Consider the following 15,827-nt stretch of genomic DNA (forward strand, 5'->3'; position numbering starts at 1 on the left):
CCAGGACCACATCTCCCAGTGAGGCCTCGACACTGTAGAGCAAAGACAGCCAACGCTGAAGCGTGCCCCGTCTCAAATTCAATGAGACATGATAAATCATTGCTATTTTAAGTGAAGTTTTAGGGTGACCTGTTACACATCAATGGGTAATACAGGGAATACAAGGAAGACATGGACAGGGAAGGTGGGGTATCCGCTGGGCCTGAAGAGGAGGATTTCCAGAGGCTGCCCAAGAGTCCAAGGCCAGGCCTCGAGAAGTGGAGTCTGGATTTCAACTCAGGCTTTCAGGGAGGTCACTTTAGGACGGGTGACCTCAACAGACACACTGGTAGGACCATCACCTGCACCTGTATAAAGCACAGTACAGCTGCTGACCTTCACTTCGCTGTGATCGTGCCAGGCTGTGTATTCGAAGCACTTCATGTTTACTCCTTTTTTTTCTTTTTTTTTCTGAGACGGAGTCTCGCTCTGTCGCCCAGGCTGGAGTGCAATGGCACAATCTCAGCTCACTGCAACCTCCGTCTGCCAGGTTCAAGCGATTCTCCTGCCTCAGCCTCCTGAGTAGCTGGGATTATAGGCACGTGCCACCACACCCGGCTAATTTTTGTATTTTTAGTAGAGACGGGGTTTCACCATGTTGGTCAGGATGGTCTCGAACTCCTGACCTCATGATTCACTCACCTTGACTTCCCAAAGTGTTGAGATTACAGGCATGAGCCACCGCGCCCGGCCAACTCACTTATTCCCTAAGTGGTGATGCTATCAGGATCCCCATCTGCGTTTCAGGAACTTGGGCAGGGAAGGGTAACACAGCAGGAAGTGGGTGAGTGTGGGGCAAAGGAAGAGAGATCAGACTGTTACTGTGCCTACCTAGAAAAGGAAGACAAAAGAAACTCCATCTTGATCTGTACAAAGAAAAATTGTTCTGCTTTGAGATGCTGTTAACCTGTAACGTTAGCCCTAATCCTGTGCTCACGGAAACATGTGCTGTATTAAATCAAGGTTTAAGGGATTTAGGGCTACGCGGGGTGTGCCTTGTTAACAATATGTTTGCAGACAGTATGCTTGGTAAAAGTCATCACCATTCTCCATTCTCTATTAACCAGGGACACAATGCACTGCGGAAAGCTGCAGGGACCTCTGTCCGAGGAAGCCTGGGTATTGTCCAAGGTTTCCCCCCACTGAGACAGCCTGAGATACGGCCTCGTGGGAAGGGAAAGACCTGACCGTCCCCCAGCCCGACAACCGTAAAGGGTCTGTGCTGAGGAGGATTCGTGAAAGAGGAAGGCCTCTGTTTCCCGCATGTCCCTGGGAACGGAATGTCTTGGTGTAAAGCCGATTATTCGATTATTCCTTCTATTCTAAGATAGGAGAAAACCACCCTGTGGCTAGAGGCGAAATATGCTAGCGGTGATACTGCTCTGTTACTCTTTGCTATACTAAAATGTTTACGTAAAGAGAAACCTAAATCTAGCCTACGTGCACATCCGGGCACAGTACCTTCCCTTGAACTTACTTATGACGCAGATTCCTTTACTCACGTTTTCCTTCTGACCTTCTCCCCACCATCGCCGTTCTCCCTGTTCTCCTGCCGCACTCCCCTTGCCAAGATAGTGAAAATAATCATCAATAAATACTGAGGGAACCCGGAGACCGGCGCCAGTGCGGGTCCTCGCACGCTTAGTGTGCCGGTCCCCTGGGCCCACTGTTCTTTCTCTATACTTTGTCTCTGTGTCTTCTTTCTTTCCTCAGTCTCTCGTCCCACCTGACGAGAAATACCCACAGGTGTGGAGAGGCAGGCCCCTTTCAGGTGAGTCTGTGGCTGCTCTGCCCAAAGTCAACCCTGATGGGGTGAATGAAGGAAGGGGCAGGGTTTACAGCACCGGTGCCCATGGCCAGCCACGGGGTGAATGAGGGAAGGGGCAGGGTTTACAGCACCGGTGCCCATGGCCAGCCACGGGGTGAATGAGGGAAGGGGCAGGGTTTACAGCACCGGTGCCCATGGCCAGCCACGGGGTGAAAGAGGGAAGGGGCAGGGTTTACAGCACCGGTGCCCATGGCCAGCCACGGGGTGAATGAGGGAAGGGGCAGGGTTTACAGCACCGGTGCCCATGGCCAGCCACGGGGTGAAAGAGGGAAGGGGCAGGGTTTACAGCACCGGTGCCCATGGCCAGCCACGGGGTGAATGAGGGAAGGGGCAGGGTTTACAGCACCGCTGCCCATGGCCAGCCACGGGGTGAATGAGGGAAGGGGCAGGGTTTACAGCACCGGTGCCCATGGCCAGCCACAGGGTGAATGAGGGAAGGGGCAGGGTTTACAGCACCGGTGCCCATGGCCAGCCACGGGGTGAATGAGGGAGGGGCAGGGTTTACAGCACCGGTGCCCATGGCCAGCCACGGGGTGAATGAGGGAAGGGGCAGGGTTTACAGCACCGGTGCCCATGGCCAGCCACGGGGTGAATGAGGGAAGGGGCAGGGTTTACAGCACCGGTGCCCATGGCCAGCCACGGGGTGAATGAGGGAAGGGCAGGGTTTACAGCACCGGTGCCCATGGCCAGCCTGTGGACCAGGGTGAGCTCCAGACAAAATTCCCTCAAATCCCAAGGAAATGAGGACGACAGAGACCATATGATTAGTTCTTCATGAGGTTATGTTTACTACAAATTTTTATTGTTAACGTATCTCATCCTGAAATTATGGGATACAGCCTAGCAGTTTGTCCTCACTTGGCAGAGTAGGTAACCCTGGCTCTCACACTGAGCCCCCAAGAGTCCTTTTGGTTTTACTGGTGTCAGGGATTACAGTCAGCAAACCCCACTCATTTACAGGGTCAGGTGTACAGGGCTGAGCTGGAGGGTTAGGGTCAGGGCCCCTCAGGAAACTCTGGTCTGGCACAGCAGCAGCAGGGATGCCACTCCCTTTGTGGAATCCTTCTTAATACAAGAGTGAGAAGCGGAAGAGCAAACCACAAAGGAATTCCAGCTCAGACCCCAAAGTACCTGGGAGAGCTGCAAACAGCCATGGAGGTAAGAGAGGCGGGGAGGGAACACAGTGACTGAGTCTCAGAGACAGCAAAGCACCTCTCCAGTGAAAGCCACTCCGAGATGCAGCCTAACTTCCTAGTTTGAATCAGCAAGATGAGCAGGCACCACCATGGAGAGAGCACCTGGGGTGTAGCTGGTTACCACAGCTCAGCCACATTCCCCAGAAATGGAGGTCAGCCCTCCACGGCCCAGGAAAATATGGGGGATGAAGGGTTGGCACCTGCAGTGACCAGATGGAGATAGAATGCAGGCAGCTGCTACCATGCTTGGTGACCACGGTACAAGCCCCTGATGAGCTTGCCATGGCAGCCAAGGACACTGGTGCCGGAGGAACGACAGGGGCCTGCAAAGGGACATCCGAGGAGGGGGAAGCAAGCTGGGAGCAAGACCAGCCCAGCTAGGTTTCAGGGCAACAGCAAAGCCCCAGAGACATGGAGGCAGATGAGTCGACCTTGCTGGGTGAGAAGTGAGCTTGCACTGCATAGGGCAAGAAGAAGGTGGACCCCACTCCTCCAGGAGGCTGACAGTGTCAGCCAGGTACAATGGAGGGTCCAGGTCACAAGGAAGGGGGCTATGGTGAGCGTGGATGGAGAAAGGTAGGCTTGCTGTGTGGAAGGAAGGAGGAGGGGAGGGGAAGGGTGAGTAAAGTGGGGCTGCAGGCACCAGGCCGTGGCTGATCTGTGGTCAGCCTGGAGCTCAGAGGCAGTTCTGGATTGACAGGACACATGGTGTGGCCACACAGGTGGGGGGACAGTGATCCCACAGTCCCCAGGGAGTGACTGGGAGGCAGAAGATTGGAACAGGACAGAGAAGGGCAAAGCAGCACATGGCTCATGCTTTAAAGGTGTTTTTATGTCAAGACAAGGGGGCGAGGACTTCATCTTGAGGTGGGAAGAAGTCGTTGCCCTGCCAGTCCAGTGCTTTGAACATGAACCCGGCCCAGTGGACAGGGAAGGCCCAGGGAGAGGTGGGTAGGGAGGGCATCCTGCAGAGGCTGGGGACAAGGAGGATGGCACAGAACGCCATCACAGCCAGGGGAGTCTGGCAGGGCTTGGCGGAGGCGCCAAAGTTACCAGCAAGCTAGAATGCAACAACTGATGCCCTCACAGGAACCTTCTTGTGTAGACCCACAGAAGCTCCCTGGCCCTGCCTGCTTTGCCTGACTCTGAAATGCCACACAGGCCCATTTCTAGGTCTTTTCTCCTGAAAATACATCTTTGGTGCTGGGTAGATCCTGAATCCTGAGAATACAAGTTTCTGCTCCTGGATACACAGTCACATGACCCAGAAGATCCCAGCCCAGTGGCTATAGGCCAAGGCTGCAGTCCACTCCTTCATCCACAACCCCAGTTCTCCCCAAGGGTCTCACTTCATCGAAGGCGCAGATAACACAGTAGGGTGGCCTCCACTGGTCTGCCCATGCTCAGCAACCATGGCCAGGAGTAACTGCCATCTCCAGGGTGAGAAGCCTCAGTCGGAGGAGATGACACCCACTTAGGGTTCACAGCCCCTTCCTGTGTCAGTTCCAGGAACCTTGGATCACAGACATGGCCTCACCCAGACAAGGACACGACCGTGCAGCCTTAAGATGTCAGAGTCCCAAGCGCGGGGAGAAGGGCTGCAAGCCACAGGTGGCCACGTCTGGGATTCAACAGCTGCTCTGCTCAGACCTGGCTTCTCCAGACATGCTGTGGCCCCAGCTCTGCCTGGCTCTCTAGCACCTGGGGAGGGGGGAGGGGCTGGGCCTTGGTTTCCCCGAGAGAGTCCCTTTCACACATGGGACCAGCCAACATGAGCTCATCAGGTCACAGGCAGCCGCAGCCTCCTGCCACACAGGAAGAAGATTCCTGACCCACAATTATAATTGCAAAGGAATATTTTGTAGGTAAGTCCTCTGGAGCCCAAAACACCAGGCAGGGAAGACCCTGGCTGCCCTTGGCACCCACAGACACCAGCTCCCACTGGCTCACGTCCTTGCCCTGGACAAGAAGTAGGAGAGGATGAAGAAGGCCACAATTAGGCCCACAGCCATGCCACATAGAAGCTTCCGGTTGTCTCGTCCGGACCTTGCCATTGTGGAAAAGCGCTTCACGCTCCCTGTAAGCAGGCTGGTCACGCTTGTGAAATCCGAGTCCTAAGGGAGGAATCCCAGCAAGATCACACAGAAGTGGTGATTTGACCACCCACCCGCACCAGTGCTGAAGGAGACACTGCAGGCTCTGCAGCAGGTAGTGCTAGGGCAGGGCACTGATTCACGCACACCGTGGGCCCTTACCATGCCATCCAGGTACCGGTTCTGATCCTCTGCATCCCTATCGATGTCCAGGGCGAGCTGTTCAGCAGACAGAGAGGGCAGGGTTGGGCCAGAGCAGACACATAATACAGCACTCACCCTCCCCAGACCAGACAAACCCTGCCAACAACTCTGCCAGACACAGTGGGGCAGCAGCAGACAGAAAGGTCCAGGTGTCAGCTGGGGCCTCATGCAGGCGAGCACAGCCCACGAATTGGATGAGGATGGAAAACTGCCTGAAACTCCTCTGGGCCCTCTGCCTTCCCTCTGATCCCCATTCCCCAAAGGCACCAGGTGGAGGTAAGAGGACAGACCACCACTGACCGATTTGAGCCTGGTGACTTTGGAGGCCAGGCTGTCAGCCATTCGCTTGTTCTCCCGGTCTAGAATCTCTTCCACAGCGCCCGGGCTCTGAGCTGAGAAAAGAGAGGGGCTGAAGGGTTGCATCCATCGGTGAGCACGGCCCCTGACCCCTCTCACTCCAACCACATCTGGGTGAGTCGGAAATCTAGGGGGCCCTAACCAAGGTTCCAGCAGGTGAATCTTGCACATGAGACAGGCTGCATAAAGGACGATGTGTGTAAGGGCCTGTCATGTGAACACATGTCCTGTGTACACATCAAGGTGGGGATGGGCAAGCACCCACAATGGGTTCGGTCCAACCAGCACCTTCTGAGACTGTGTAGCAAAAACTGGACCCAGCCCTGGGGTGCTAGTATGATGTGACACTTGCATCCAGGAAGGTCACCATCTGTGTATGTGGAGCCCATTCTTATAGAAAAAGAGTAAACTCTGCTAAGAGCATAGGAAAGACTTGGGAAAAGTACCCAGCAAGGCAGCAGAAAGGCTCCTGCAGAAACGACCTTTGAGCTAGGTCCTGAAGAGGTGGCAAGGAACCAGGACAGAACATTGGGAAGGCCCTTTACCGCACAGAAAATGGCTGAGCAAAGTTCCCAATTCCCCGAGACGGGAGCTGAGGTCGACCAGGAGCGGGATCCTTGGTCTGCATCCCACATGGGGCTTCCTGCAACACCCAGGGCAGAGTGCTCGCAGAGGCCTGGCCTGTGACAGGCTGGGCCAGGGGATAAGGAAGTTCTGTCACATCAGGTGCGTGAGAACCACCTCCTCCCTAGCTTCAATGTCAGGAAGGGATGCCAGCGTCCTTCCAGCCACTTCATATTTATAAATTCCTTTAATCATCATAACACCTCGCAGAGACAGGCATCAATATCCCACTTTGCAGACAAGAACACGGGCTCCAGGAGGGGAAATGGGGCCACCGAGGCCCAAGTTAGTAAGAGTCCTGCTTGGACACCAGCGGAGCACAGCCTCTACTCCTAGGGCCTGGCCTCGGGACCTGTCGAATGCCGACTCCCGCTCACCCCGAACCCATGCAGAACGATCTCACAGGGGGCGGCGGGGAGTGGGGGGACCCCGCTGCTGCGCGACCCGTCGCTGGAGCTGCTGGGCCGCCACGCGCGCCTTCGGTCCTAACGGCAGTGCCGGCCGAAACCCGGCCCTGCTCGGACCCGGAAGGATCCGAATCCGCCCCCCTGACAGGGTCCTCTCGGCCGAGGTCACCCCAGCTGGGCCAGAGGCAGGCGCACGCGGCTCTACAGGCAGCGGCGTCGGTTTCGGCCCGGCCCTGCCCCCAACGGCTCCGCTCTCCCGCGCTCACCCCGAGCCCAGTCCGCCATCGTGCCCTGCCCCGGCTCCTCGACGCGGACACCGACGCGGCCACAGCCGCCTCAGACGTGGCGCAGTCGCGGGGAAAGGGCTTCCGGCCCCGCCCCCAGCCAGCGATGGCCCCGCCTCCGCACCGACCACGCCCCTAGATGGCCCAGCCCCTTCCGCTTCGGGCTCGCTGACTTCCGGCTTAGGGCCGAGGGTTGGGGAACAGCCGGCCGCGGAAGCGATGGGCATATCTGTGACTTATTTTCAGCACTGTCGCCCAGACAGTGGCGCGATCTCAGCTCACTGCAGCCCCCGCCTGCCGGGCTCCCAAGGTGCTGGGATTACAGCAGCACCGCGGAAGTGACGTTTGTTGTTCCTGTGAACGTGGGGCGGGGCGGGGCCGTTTGCTTGCTCAGTGCCTAGACGATGGTGGTGGAAAGACGCTTCTGTGGGTTAGGTCCTAACGGTTAGGAAGGATTCACAGGCGGGTCATGAGGAAGGAGCAGACCCCTCGGGCAGAAGCCCGCGAGGAGCACTGGGTGTGGTGGGGGCAGGGGTGCCTCCTCTGTCAAGTGGAGATCGGCGCCCCGCTCGTGCCTGCCGCGTCGCATACAGCCGTACAGAAAGCACTACAGGAAAGTGAAGCCGGGAGAGAGACTGGGAGGCGGCGCGGGGACTGGGGGCCGTAGACGCCTTTGCTCCCGGGCACTTGTTAGAAGAGCGAGTGGATCGCGCTTCCTGTGCGTCACTGAATCCTCATGACGGCCACTGAAACGGACACGCAGGATCTTTGCTTTTCAAGAGGGAACTGAGTCCAGGCCAGACTGGGTTGCTCCCCTTTCTCTCGGCCCCTCACGGCCCTTCCACCTTTGCAAGTGCTGCTCCTTCTGCCTGGAGTGGCTCCTCCAGTCTTTTCCCGGCTCACTTCCCACCGTCCGGTGTCAGCAAAAACAGCCCGTTGCAGCCCAGCAGTCGCCTTTTGCTTCTTTTGAAGCACAGCCCTGTGACCGCCTCGTGTCCTTTTGTTTTTCCTTGCCTCCCTTCCCCTCTGGAACATAAGCTCCACAGAGGCAGGGACCTGGGAATCCCGTTCGCCTGCGTTCCCCAGCAAACGCCTAACGAACCCAGTGGCCCAGGACTGAACATTCCTTTCCACTTCGGCTTTCCCCTCTACATCCCATCGGTTCTGTGGAGCTCGAGGGGCGTCACTGTGTGTGTGGCAGGGCACGGTGGGGGCTGAGATCGTTTCCTGTTGGAACTTCTGGCCCAAGAAGCGCGGGTCACAAGGAGAGGGGTCAGTTCGGTTCAGAGCGACTCAGCCCCTCGACTCGGGTCTTAAAACCTCCGAGCCGCCAGTTCTGCCTCAGGCCGCGCCCCCTTAAAGCGCCACCAGACGCTGCGCCCCGTTAAAGCGCCACCAGACGCCGCGCCCCGTCCCGGCCTCCCCCGCGCGCTGGCGCGGGGCTTTCTGGGCCAGGGCGGGGCCGGCGAACTGCGGCCCGGAACGGCTGAGGAAGGGCCCGTCCCGCCTTCCCCGGCGCGCCATGGAGCCCCGGGCGGTTGCAGAAGCCGTGGAGACGGGGAAGGAGGATGTGATTATGGAAGCTCTGCGGTCATACAACCAGGAGGTAAGCGGCCGCCTGAGGCCGGGCACGGAGGGGGTGCGGCAGGGTCGTGCGCGGGTGGCAGGGAGGGTGTGGGTGAGGCAGAGGCTGTGTCAGCAAGCGTAGGGGACGCGGCGGGGTGCGGGGGGCAGGTCTGGGATGCAGTGTTGCGGGGAGAGTGGGGGTGCACCCGTTGGGTGGCAGGCGTGTAGGGATGGGGGCGAGTGCAGACCCTGCCATCCGTTCTGAGCAGTGGCTGCTGCCTGAGTTAGAGGCCAATAGGCCGCCCGCATCAGCGGACGCGGATCCTACCCCTCTGTGGATTTGAATTCACTAGTTCTCTCTGCAGCACTCCCAGAGCTTCACGTTTGATGATGCCCAACAGGAGGACCGGAAGGTGGGTGCTGGCCCAAGGGGTAAAGGGGCAGGGACGGGTGGCCCCAGGAAGAAGGGCCTGGTGGAGCCGCTCTTCTCCCTGCCCACAGAGACTGGCGGAGCTGCTGGTCTCCGTCCTGGAACAGGGCTTGCCACCCTCCCACCGTGTCATCTGGCTGCAGAGTGTCCGAATCCTGTCCCGGGACCGCAACTGCCTGGACCCGTTCACCAGCCGCCAGAGCCTGCAGGCACTAGCCTGCTATGCTGACATCTCTGTCTCTGAGGGGTCCGTCCCAGAGTCCCCAGACATGGATGTTGTACTGGAGTCCCTCAAGTGCCTGTGCAACCTCGTGCTCAGCAGCCCTGTGGCACAGATGCTGGCAGCAGAGGCCCGCCTAGTGGTGAAGCTCACAGAGCGTGTGGGGCTGTACCGTGAGAGGAGCTTCCCCCACGATGTCCAGTTCTTTGACTTGCGGCTCCTCTTCCTGCTAACGGCACTCCGCACCGATGTGCGCCAGCAGCTGTTTCAGGAGCTGAAAGGAGTGCGTCTGCTAACTGACACACTGGAGCTGACGCTGGGGGTGACTCCTGAAGGGAACCCACCCAAGCTCCTTCCTTCCCAAGAGACTGAGCGGGCCATGGAGATCCTCAAAGTGCTCTTCAACATCACCCTCGACTCCATCAAGGGGGAGGTGGTCGAGGTGAGCACTGACCTTAACCCATGGATGGGTCTCAACTCAGCTCCAACATTTCCTGGACCTGCTTCCCACTGGGTACCTTCAGGTTTCTGGGTGTCAGACATGGAGAGGACAGGACCTCCCAGCCTGTTGGGACAAGGCCAAGGAGATGCCAGTTCTGGGCTGGGACCTCAGGAAAGGCTTCTGAGGGAAGTAGAGGCCCCTTCTGGCTCTTGCTGCCTGGCAGGAGGGCTGTGTGGTGTCTGGGGAGACTGTAAGAGATCCTCCACCATGAGGCTGTGAGTGGGGCTGAGACAGAGTGTGACTTCATCCCAAAGGTATGTGTTAACATTCCTAATCAGGGAAGTGCTCTTAGAAGAATACTCATGGAGTTTTTAGGAAGACAGCAGTGGTCATCTTTTGCCCCCAGCACTACCCAGAGTCACCTAGGAAGACCCCAGGGGACCAGGTATGCAGTACAGGAGGTGCACAGTCATTGCCACACAGTCCTGGAGTGCAACAGACAGTGGAGCCTCAGCAGGCAGCAGTGGGATGAGTGGGGCTCCTCACAGGAACCGTTCTTTCTTTGGTCAGGAAGACGCTGCCCTTTACCGACACCTGGGGACCCTTCTCCGGCACTGTGTGATGATCGCTACTGCTGGAGACCGCACAGAGGAGTTCCACGGGTGAGAATGGGGCTTTTTCTGGGAGGGAAGTGTGCCCACATGTCTAGATGGTCGTCCTCAACCCCGGCTGTGAACCAGAACCACCTGAGAGCCCAGGCCCCACCCTAGAGGGTCTGACGTTGTCTGGGTGAGTGAGACTGGACATAGCCATGAATTTGGGGGCAGGAATGTGCCAACTGGGCCTTGGGTAGTGGCAACAGTATGGTATTTACTAGGGCACATTGGTTCCTTGTCCCCGTTTTTGGTCTACCTGCCCCTAGGCTGGTCTGGGTTTCCAGAGATGGTCTGGCGCTTTGGCTCAGACAGGGTCGGGGAGGCAGTGTGTCTCAGTGCCCCCACTTCCCCAGGGGACCCCACTGTACAGCTGAGTGGCAGTGCCTCTCAGATCAGTCCCTGCCCTTGGCTTTGGTCCCTAGCGCTGCCCCTTTGGGACTCAGATGCCAGCTCATGTAATGTGTGGTTCAGCGGAGTCACAAAGATTGCACCTGTGCTCAGGGATTAGCCCTATTGAAACCCCTACCTCCATCTGTCCCCAGCCACGCAGTGAACCTCCTGGGGAACTTGCCCCTCAAGTGTCTGGATGTTCTCCTCACCCTGGAGCCACATGGAGACTCCACGGAGTTCATGGGAGTGAATATGGATGTGATTCGTGCCCTCCTCATCTTCCTAGAGAAGCGTTTGCACAAGGTAGGCTGGGGATGGCTGTGCAGGCTCCCCCAGTGGCTCTGGCACTGGTTCTCCTGCACAGATGTGGTGAGTGCTTCCACACTGTCCACACTGGTACGTGGAGATTGTCTTGGTGGTGTGATATGGGCGACTCTTCCAGCTGTTCTGTGGTCCAGCCTGGCAAGAAGCCAGACCCTTCCTCCATGAGAAGCATGTGGACACCTTCCACACACTTGAAGGTTTCACTTCTTAAATCTTTGGGGATCTTTACTGAGTGGTCCTGAGAAGCCCCCCAGTCCCTACTTTTAAGTCTTAGACACAGGCAGCCCTTGATTACAAGCATAGTTGTCCCTCAGCATCCTGAGGAGACCCATAGGAACCTCAGATCAAAGCTTCCCTCTGATTGCTGTGACTGCACTACAGGGCATCTGGACAGCTGGGGCTCTAACCAACTTCCAGGAGCTTGCAGAAAGCAGGCTGGAGTACAATAAACCGAGATTTAGTAGACCTCCTGGGAATCTACCTGCCTAAGCAAGGGACACACAAGGTGCCTGCAGGCCAGTCAGGATAGGGAGCTGGCATTGGACACACAGCTAGGGGGTTGTCTGTGCCCGTCGCTGCCACTGCTGGTGCTGGGGTCCAGGCACATTATGCTAGGAGGGTCAAGAACTCCCTGCTGTGTCCACGAAGTACACAGAGCGGGGATTCGGTTCTCGTTTCTTTTTGCCACCAACATCTGAGGGCAATGTGTGTGCGAGTCTAAAGCTTTAATTGCTTTGTGTTTTCTTCCCAGCTCTGGTTTATAGTTGAGGTAATTAGACTTAAAGCAGTTATTTCTCCCAAGTCACAAAGCTTACGAGTACCTCTGAGTTACGCTCTATCCCTGTCCTTTTCAAAAGTGACACAGACACCCACCACCCACTCTTGGCCTTCCGCTGACTAACTGCAGAGGGGCCTCTTCCCAAACCTCTGCCGCCAGGACCAGCTGTTGTGTATGTTGGTGGGAAGGGGTGGTGGGGAGGTGTAACTCTGTGCCAGTCACAAGTTAGGCAGGGGCACAGCCCCGGTGACAGAGAATCCTCTACAGACACACAGGCTGAAGGAGAGTGTAGCTCCCGTGCTGAGCGTGCTGACTGAATGTGCCCGGATGCACCGCCCAGCCAGGAAGTTCCTGAAGGCCCAGGTATGAGGCTGAGGAGCTGGTGCTCCTGGGGGATGTGGTTTCGGCCCCGATCACAGACCCTTGGCTGCTCTAAGCCCAAGCTTAGGGATGGCCACCTCCCCAGGTGCTGCCCCCTCTGCGGGATGTGAGGACACGGCCTGAGGTTGGGGAGATGCTGCGGAACAAGCTTGTCCGCCTCATGACACACCTGGACACAGATGTGAAGAGGGTGGCTGCCGAGTTCTTGTTTGTCCTGTGCTCTGAGAGTGGTGAGTTATGGAGACCCAGGTCCCAGCCCACCCCACCTCAGCCAGGCTTGCACACTGACCTCTGCCTTGCCCCTCAGTGCCCCGATTCATCAAGTACACAGGCTATGGGAATGCTGCTGGCCTTCTGGCTGCCAGGGGCCTCATGGCAGGAGGCCGGCCCGAGGGCCAGTACTCAGAGGATGAGGACACAGACACAGATGAGTACAAGGAAGCCAAAGCCAGGTGTGTACCCCCAACACACCCTCGGGTCTCCACTCACAGCCCCATAGTCCCTGCTTCCACACCCATGTGGACCCCTGTAGGGTGGGACAGGATGACAAATGGGCAAGAGCTTCCAGAATCAAGCACCTGTTCCTAAGTGCTATCTGGGATACCAGAAAGTGGCAGATGGCAGGAGCTGGTTACCTGTGCCGCTTCTGGAGGGAGGCCTCTTCCTGCAGTTGCCTTGCCCACCTCACCCCACTGGGAAAATAGGTGGCTTGCCTCCTGTCCTGGAGAGTCACTAATGCATTCCCCACATTCCACCCACTGGGAAACAGCATAAACCCTGTGACCGGGAGGGTGGAGGAGAAGCCGCCTAACCCTATGGAGGGCATGACAGAGGAGCAGAAGGAGCACGAGGCCATGAAGCTGGTGACCATGTTTGACAAGCTCTCCAGGTGTGTGGCATGAGGAGGAGGGGCCTGCAGCTGGGAGAAGGGAGAGCTGACCCACATCCTGTCTTGTGAGCCCCAGGAGGTAGGATCAGAGGAGAGCTTAGGATCCTGGTATTAGGTTGCATTGCTCACGTTTGAAATCACTTGCCCTGGAGGAAATCCCCCAGGGGATGGGTATATTGAGATCAGTATTGTGCCCCTTTTACAGATGATAACTGAGGCCCAGAGAAATTAAGAGACTGTCTAAGGCCGGGCGTGGTAGCTCACGCCTATAATCCCAGCACTTTGGGAGACTGAGGCAGGTAGATCACAAGGTCAGGAGATCGAGACCATCCTGGCCAACATGGTGAAACCCCGTCTCTGCTAAAATACAAAAAAAAAGTTAGCTGGGCGTGGTGGTGGGTGCCTGTAGTCCCAGCTGCTCGGGAGGTTGAGGCAGGGGAATCACTTGAACCCAGGAGGCAGAGATTGCAGTGAGCTGACATTGTGCCACCGCACTCCAGCCTGGCGACAGAGTGAGACTTCGTCTCAAAAAAAAAAAAGAGACTAATGTCGCCAGATTTATTGGAGATGGCCCAGTGTCCAAATTAAGAGCCTGCTTAAGGCCAATTTAGATGTTTGAATTAGGAAACTGCTTAAAGCCAGGAGGCAGCAGTTAGGGTTTGGGCCCAGTTAACAGAAGGTCCAACCAGGCTTCCCCAGTAAATGGGAGCAGCCTACTTGGTAGAGAGGAAGGTAGCAGCCACAGGTGAGCAGGACCCCTGCCTGGCCAACTGGGCCCCTTCCCCAGCCCCACTGCACCTTTCCCCAACAGGAACAGAGTCATCCAGCCAATGGGGATGAGTCCCCGGGGTCATCTTACGTCCCTGCAGGATGCCATGTGCGAGACTATGGAGCAGCAGCTCTCCTCGGACCCTGACTCGGACCCTGACTGAGGATGGCAGCTCTTCTGCTCCCCCATCAGAACCGGTGCTGCTTCCAGAGACTTCCTTGGGGTTGCAACCTGGGGAAGCCACATCCCACTGGATCCACACCCGCCCCCACTTCTCCGTCTTAGAAACCCCTTCTCCTGACTCCCGTTCTGTTCATGATTTGCCTCTGGTCCAGTTTCTCACCTCTGGGCTGCCATGGTCTTCTTGTGCTAGAACTCAGGCTCAGCCTCGAATTCCACAGACGAAGTACTTTCTTTTGTCTGCGCCAAGAGGAAAGTGTTCAGAAGCTGCTGCCTGAGGGCAGGGCCTACCTGGGCACACAGAAGAGCATATGGGAGGGCAGGGGTTTGGGTGTGGGTGCACACAAAGCAAGCACCATCTGGGATTGGCACACTGGCAGAGCCAGTGTGTTGGGGTATGTGCTGCACTTCCCAGGGAGAAAACCTGTCAGAACTTTCCATACGAGTATATCAGAACACACCCTTCCAAGGTACGTATGCTCTGTTGTTCCTGTCCTGTCTTCACTGAGCGCAGGGCTGGAGGCCTCTTAGACATTCTCCTTGGTCCTCGTTCAGCTGCCCACTGTAGTATCCACAGTGCCCGAGTTCTCGCTGGTTTTGGCAATTAAACCTCCTTCCTACTGGTTTAGACTACACTTACAACAAGGAAAATGCCCCTCGTGTGACCATAGATTGAGATTTATACCACATACCACACATAGCCACAGAAACATCATCTTGAAATAAAGAAGAGTTTTGGACAAAAATGTATGTGTAAATTATCAAATAAAGGGGCCAGGCACAGTGGCTCATGCCTGTAATCCCAGCACTTTGGGAGGCCGAGGTGGGTGGATCACTTGAAGCCAGGAGTTCGAGACCAGCCTGGCCAACATAGCAAAACCTTGTCTCTATTACAAATATGCCCATGTGCTAGGTGTGGTGGGACACACCTGTAATCCCAGCTACCCAGGAGAATCGCTTAAACCCGGGAGGCGGAAGTTGCAGTGAGCTGAGATCGTAACACTGCACTCCACCCTGAGCGACAGGGCAAGACTCAAAAAATAAAAAAGGAACATTAACTAGGGTTAGAAACTAACTTCATTCTTTTTAGAATTCAACAGTTTTCCTAGGTCACCAATTCCACCTTTTGTTCTTATTAAGGAGCAAAGTCACAGGACCCCCTTCCTGGGAGTCACTGTCATTAAATCTATTCCCGTCAGCTCAGCCCAGCGTAGGCAAGGTTCAAGAATGGGAAGTGCTTTTGTCTGGGGAAACACGCAGGTAATGTGATGCTAGGAAGGAGGATGTGCAGGTGGGTGAGAGCCCAGGAGGGAGCAGCTGGTGCCTGACAGGGTGAGCCATCAGGGCTGGGCCTTGGTGCAGCCCCAGGAGAAGGAGCCTGTGCAGAAGTAGCAGTTCAGTGGATTCCACCTCCTATGTCACAATCCAGCAGGTGGCCAGGACTCAGCCTGGGTTTTAAGTGAGTAATGCCTTCCCTGTCTCAGAGATTAGCTCTAACAGTGTCACTAGAGGAAGCCCTGGCGAGGGTAGGGGAGCGTAGTGTGGGGACAAGGAGGCCAGATAGAAAGTGCTGGAATGTTCTGGAACAGATCTGTTTCTGGAGGAGAGGCTGAGTATGGAGAGCCAACAGAATGTGACCACCTTCAGAGGGAGGAGCTGGGCCGTCTCCAATAAATCCAGGGACAAATGCCTTCAGTCCTCAGACTGTTCCAATAGAGGGGACGCCATGTATCCCAGGGTTCCCTTTCCAACTCATGTCAACACCTGCAG

General features: G+C 56.7%; 3 protein-coding genes across 8 annotated transcripts; 1 reads left to right on the forward strand and 2 right to left on the reverse strand.

Moving 5' to 3' along the window:
- Window positions 1-66: 66 nt before the first annotated feature.
- Window positions 67-7,259, reverse strand: BET1L (Bet1 golgi vesicular membrane trafficking protein like). 3 transcript variants are annotated; one of them, XM_063783598.1, is made up of 4 exons: window positions 7,015-7,259; window positions 5,661-5,769; window positions 5,319-5,375; window positions 67-347 (listed from the first exon to the last, which is right to left on the reverse strand). In XM_063783598.1, the coding sequence occupies exons 1-4, from the start codon at window positions 7,257-7,259 to the stop codon at window positions 294-296; spliced, it is 465 nt and encodes a 154-aa protein (XP_063639668.1). In that variant the 3' UTR covers window positions 67-293. The 3 variants fall into 3 exon arrangements, with proteins under 3 accessions (XP_063639668.1, XP_016775431.1, XP_508184.1); XM_016919942.4 differs by lacking the exon at window positions 67-347 and adding an exon at window positions 2,632-5,177; XM_508184.9 differs by lacking the exon at window positions 67-347 and adding an exon at window positions 2,632-5,177 and having other exon boundaries at window positions 5,661-5,752; window positions 7,015-7,143.
- On the reverse strand, window positions 3,191-3,727 carry LOC104008367 (uncharacterized; the record flags this gene model as incomplete). Its single annotated transcript, XM_009459621.3, has 1 exon — window positions 3,191-3,727. A coding segment is annotated over one exon (537 nt), but the record flags the coding sequence as incomplete, so codon positions are not given.
- RIC8A (RIC8 guanine nucleotide exchange factor A) lies at window positions 7,018-14,803 on the forward strand. Of its 4 annotated transcripts, none has more exons than XM_001143336.8 (10): window positions 7,018-8,638; window positions 8,964-9,011; window positions 9,100-9,690; window positions 10,261-10,352; window positions 10,889-11,039; window positions 12,106-12,201; window positions 12,305-12,449; window positions 12,527-12,671; window positions 12,989-13,108; window positions 13,920-14,803. In XM_001143336.8, exons 1-10 carry the CDS (start codon window positions 8,555-8,557, stop codon window positions 14,038-14,040), a joined length of 1,593 nt encoding a protein of 530 aa, XP_001143336.1. In that variant the 5' UTR covers window positions 7,018-8,554; the 3' UTR covers window positions 14,041-14,803. The 4 variants fall into 4 exon arrangements, 2 of the variants coding, with proteins under 2 accessions (XP_001143336.1, XP_009457892.1); XM_009459617.5 differs by having other exon boundaries at window positions 7,200-8,638; window positions 8,952-9,011; XR_010147411.1 differs by having other exon boundaries at window positions 8,505-8,638; window positions 12,989-13,187.
- Window positions 14,804-15,827: the final 1,024 nt, after the last annotated feature.

The sequence above is a fragment of the Pan troglodytes genome, chromosome 9 (assembly GCF_028858775.2).
Source record: "Pan troglodytes isolate AG18354 chromosome 9, NHGRI_mPanTro3-v2.0_pri, whole genome shotgun sequence".
Lineage (NCBI taxonomy): Eukaryota > Metazoa > Chordata > Mammalia > Primates > Hominidae > Pan > Pan troglodytes.

Bases quoted from the DNA above. Each gene is read 5' to 3' on its own strand.
- BET1L (XM_016919942.4), bottom strand. From the start codon at position 7,259: ATGCCCATCGCTTCCGCGGCCGGCTGTTCCCCAACCCTCGGCCCTAAG. The intron at 5,770-7,014 runs GTGAGCGCGGGA...GCAACCCTTCAG, and splicing joins GATGGCGGACTGGGCTCGGG to CCCCTCTCTTTTCTCAGCTC. The intron at 5,376-5,660 runs GTCAGTGGTGGT...TCTGCTGAACAG, and splicing joins AAGTCACCAGGCTCAAATCG to CTCGCCCTGGACATCGATAG.
- RIC8A (XM_009459617.5), top strand. From the start codon at position 8,555: ATGGAGCCCCGGGCGGTTGCAGAAGCCGTGGAGACGGGGAAGGAGGAT. The intron at 12,202-12,304 runs GTATGAGGCTGA...CCACCTCCCCAG, and splicing joins GGAAGTTCCTGAAGGCCCAG to GTGCTGCCCCCTCTGCGGGA. The intron at 12,672-12,988 runs GTGTGTACCCCC...ACTGGGAAACAG, and splicing joins TACAAGGAAGCCAAAGCCAG to CATAAACCCTGTGACCGGGA.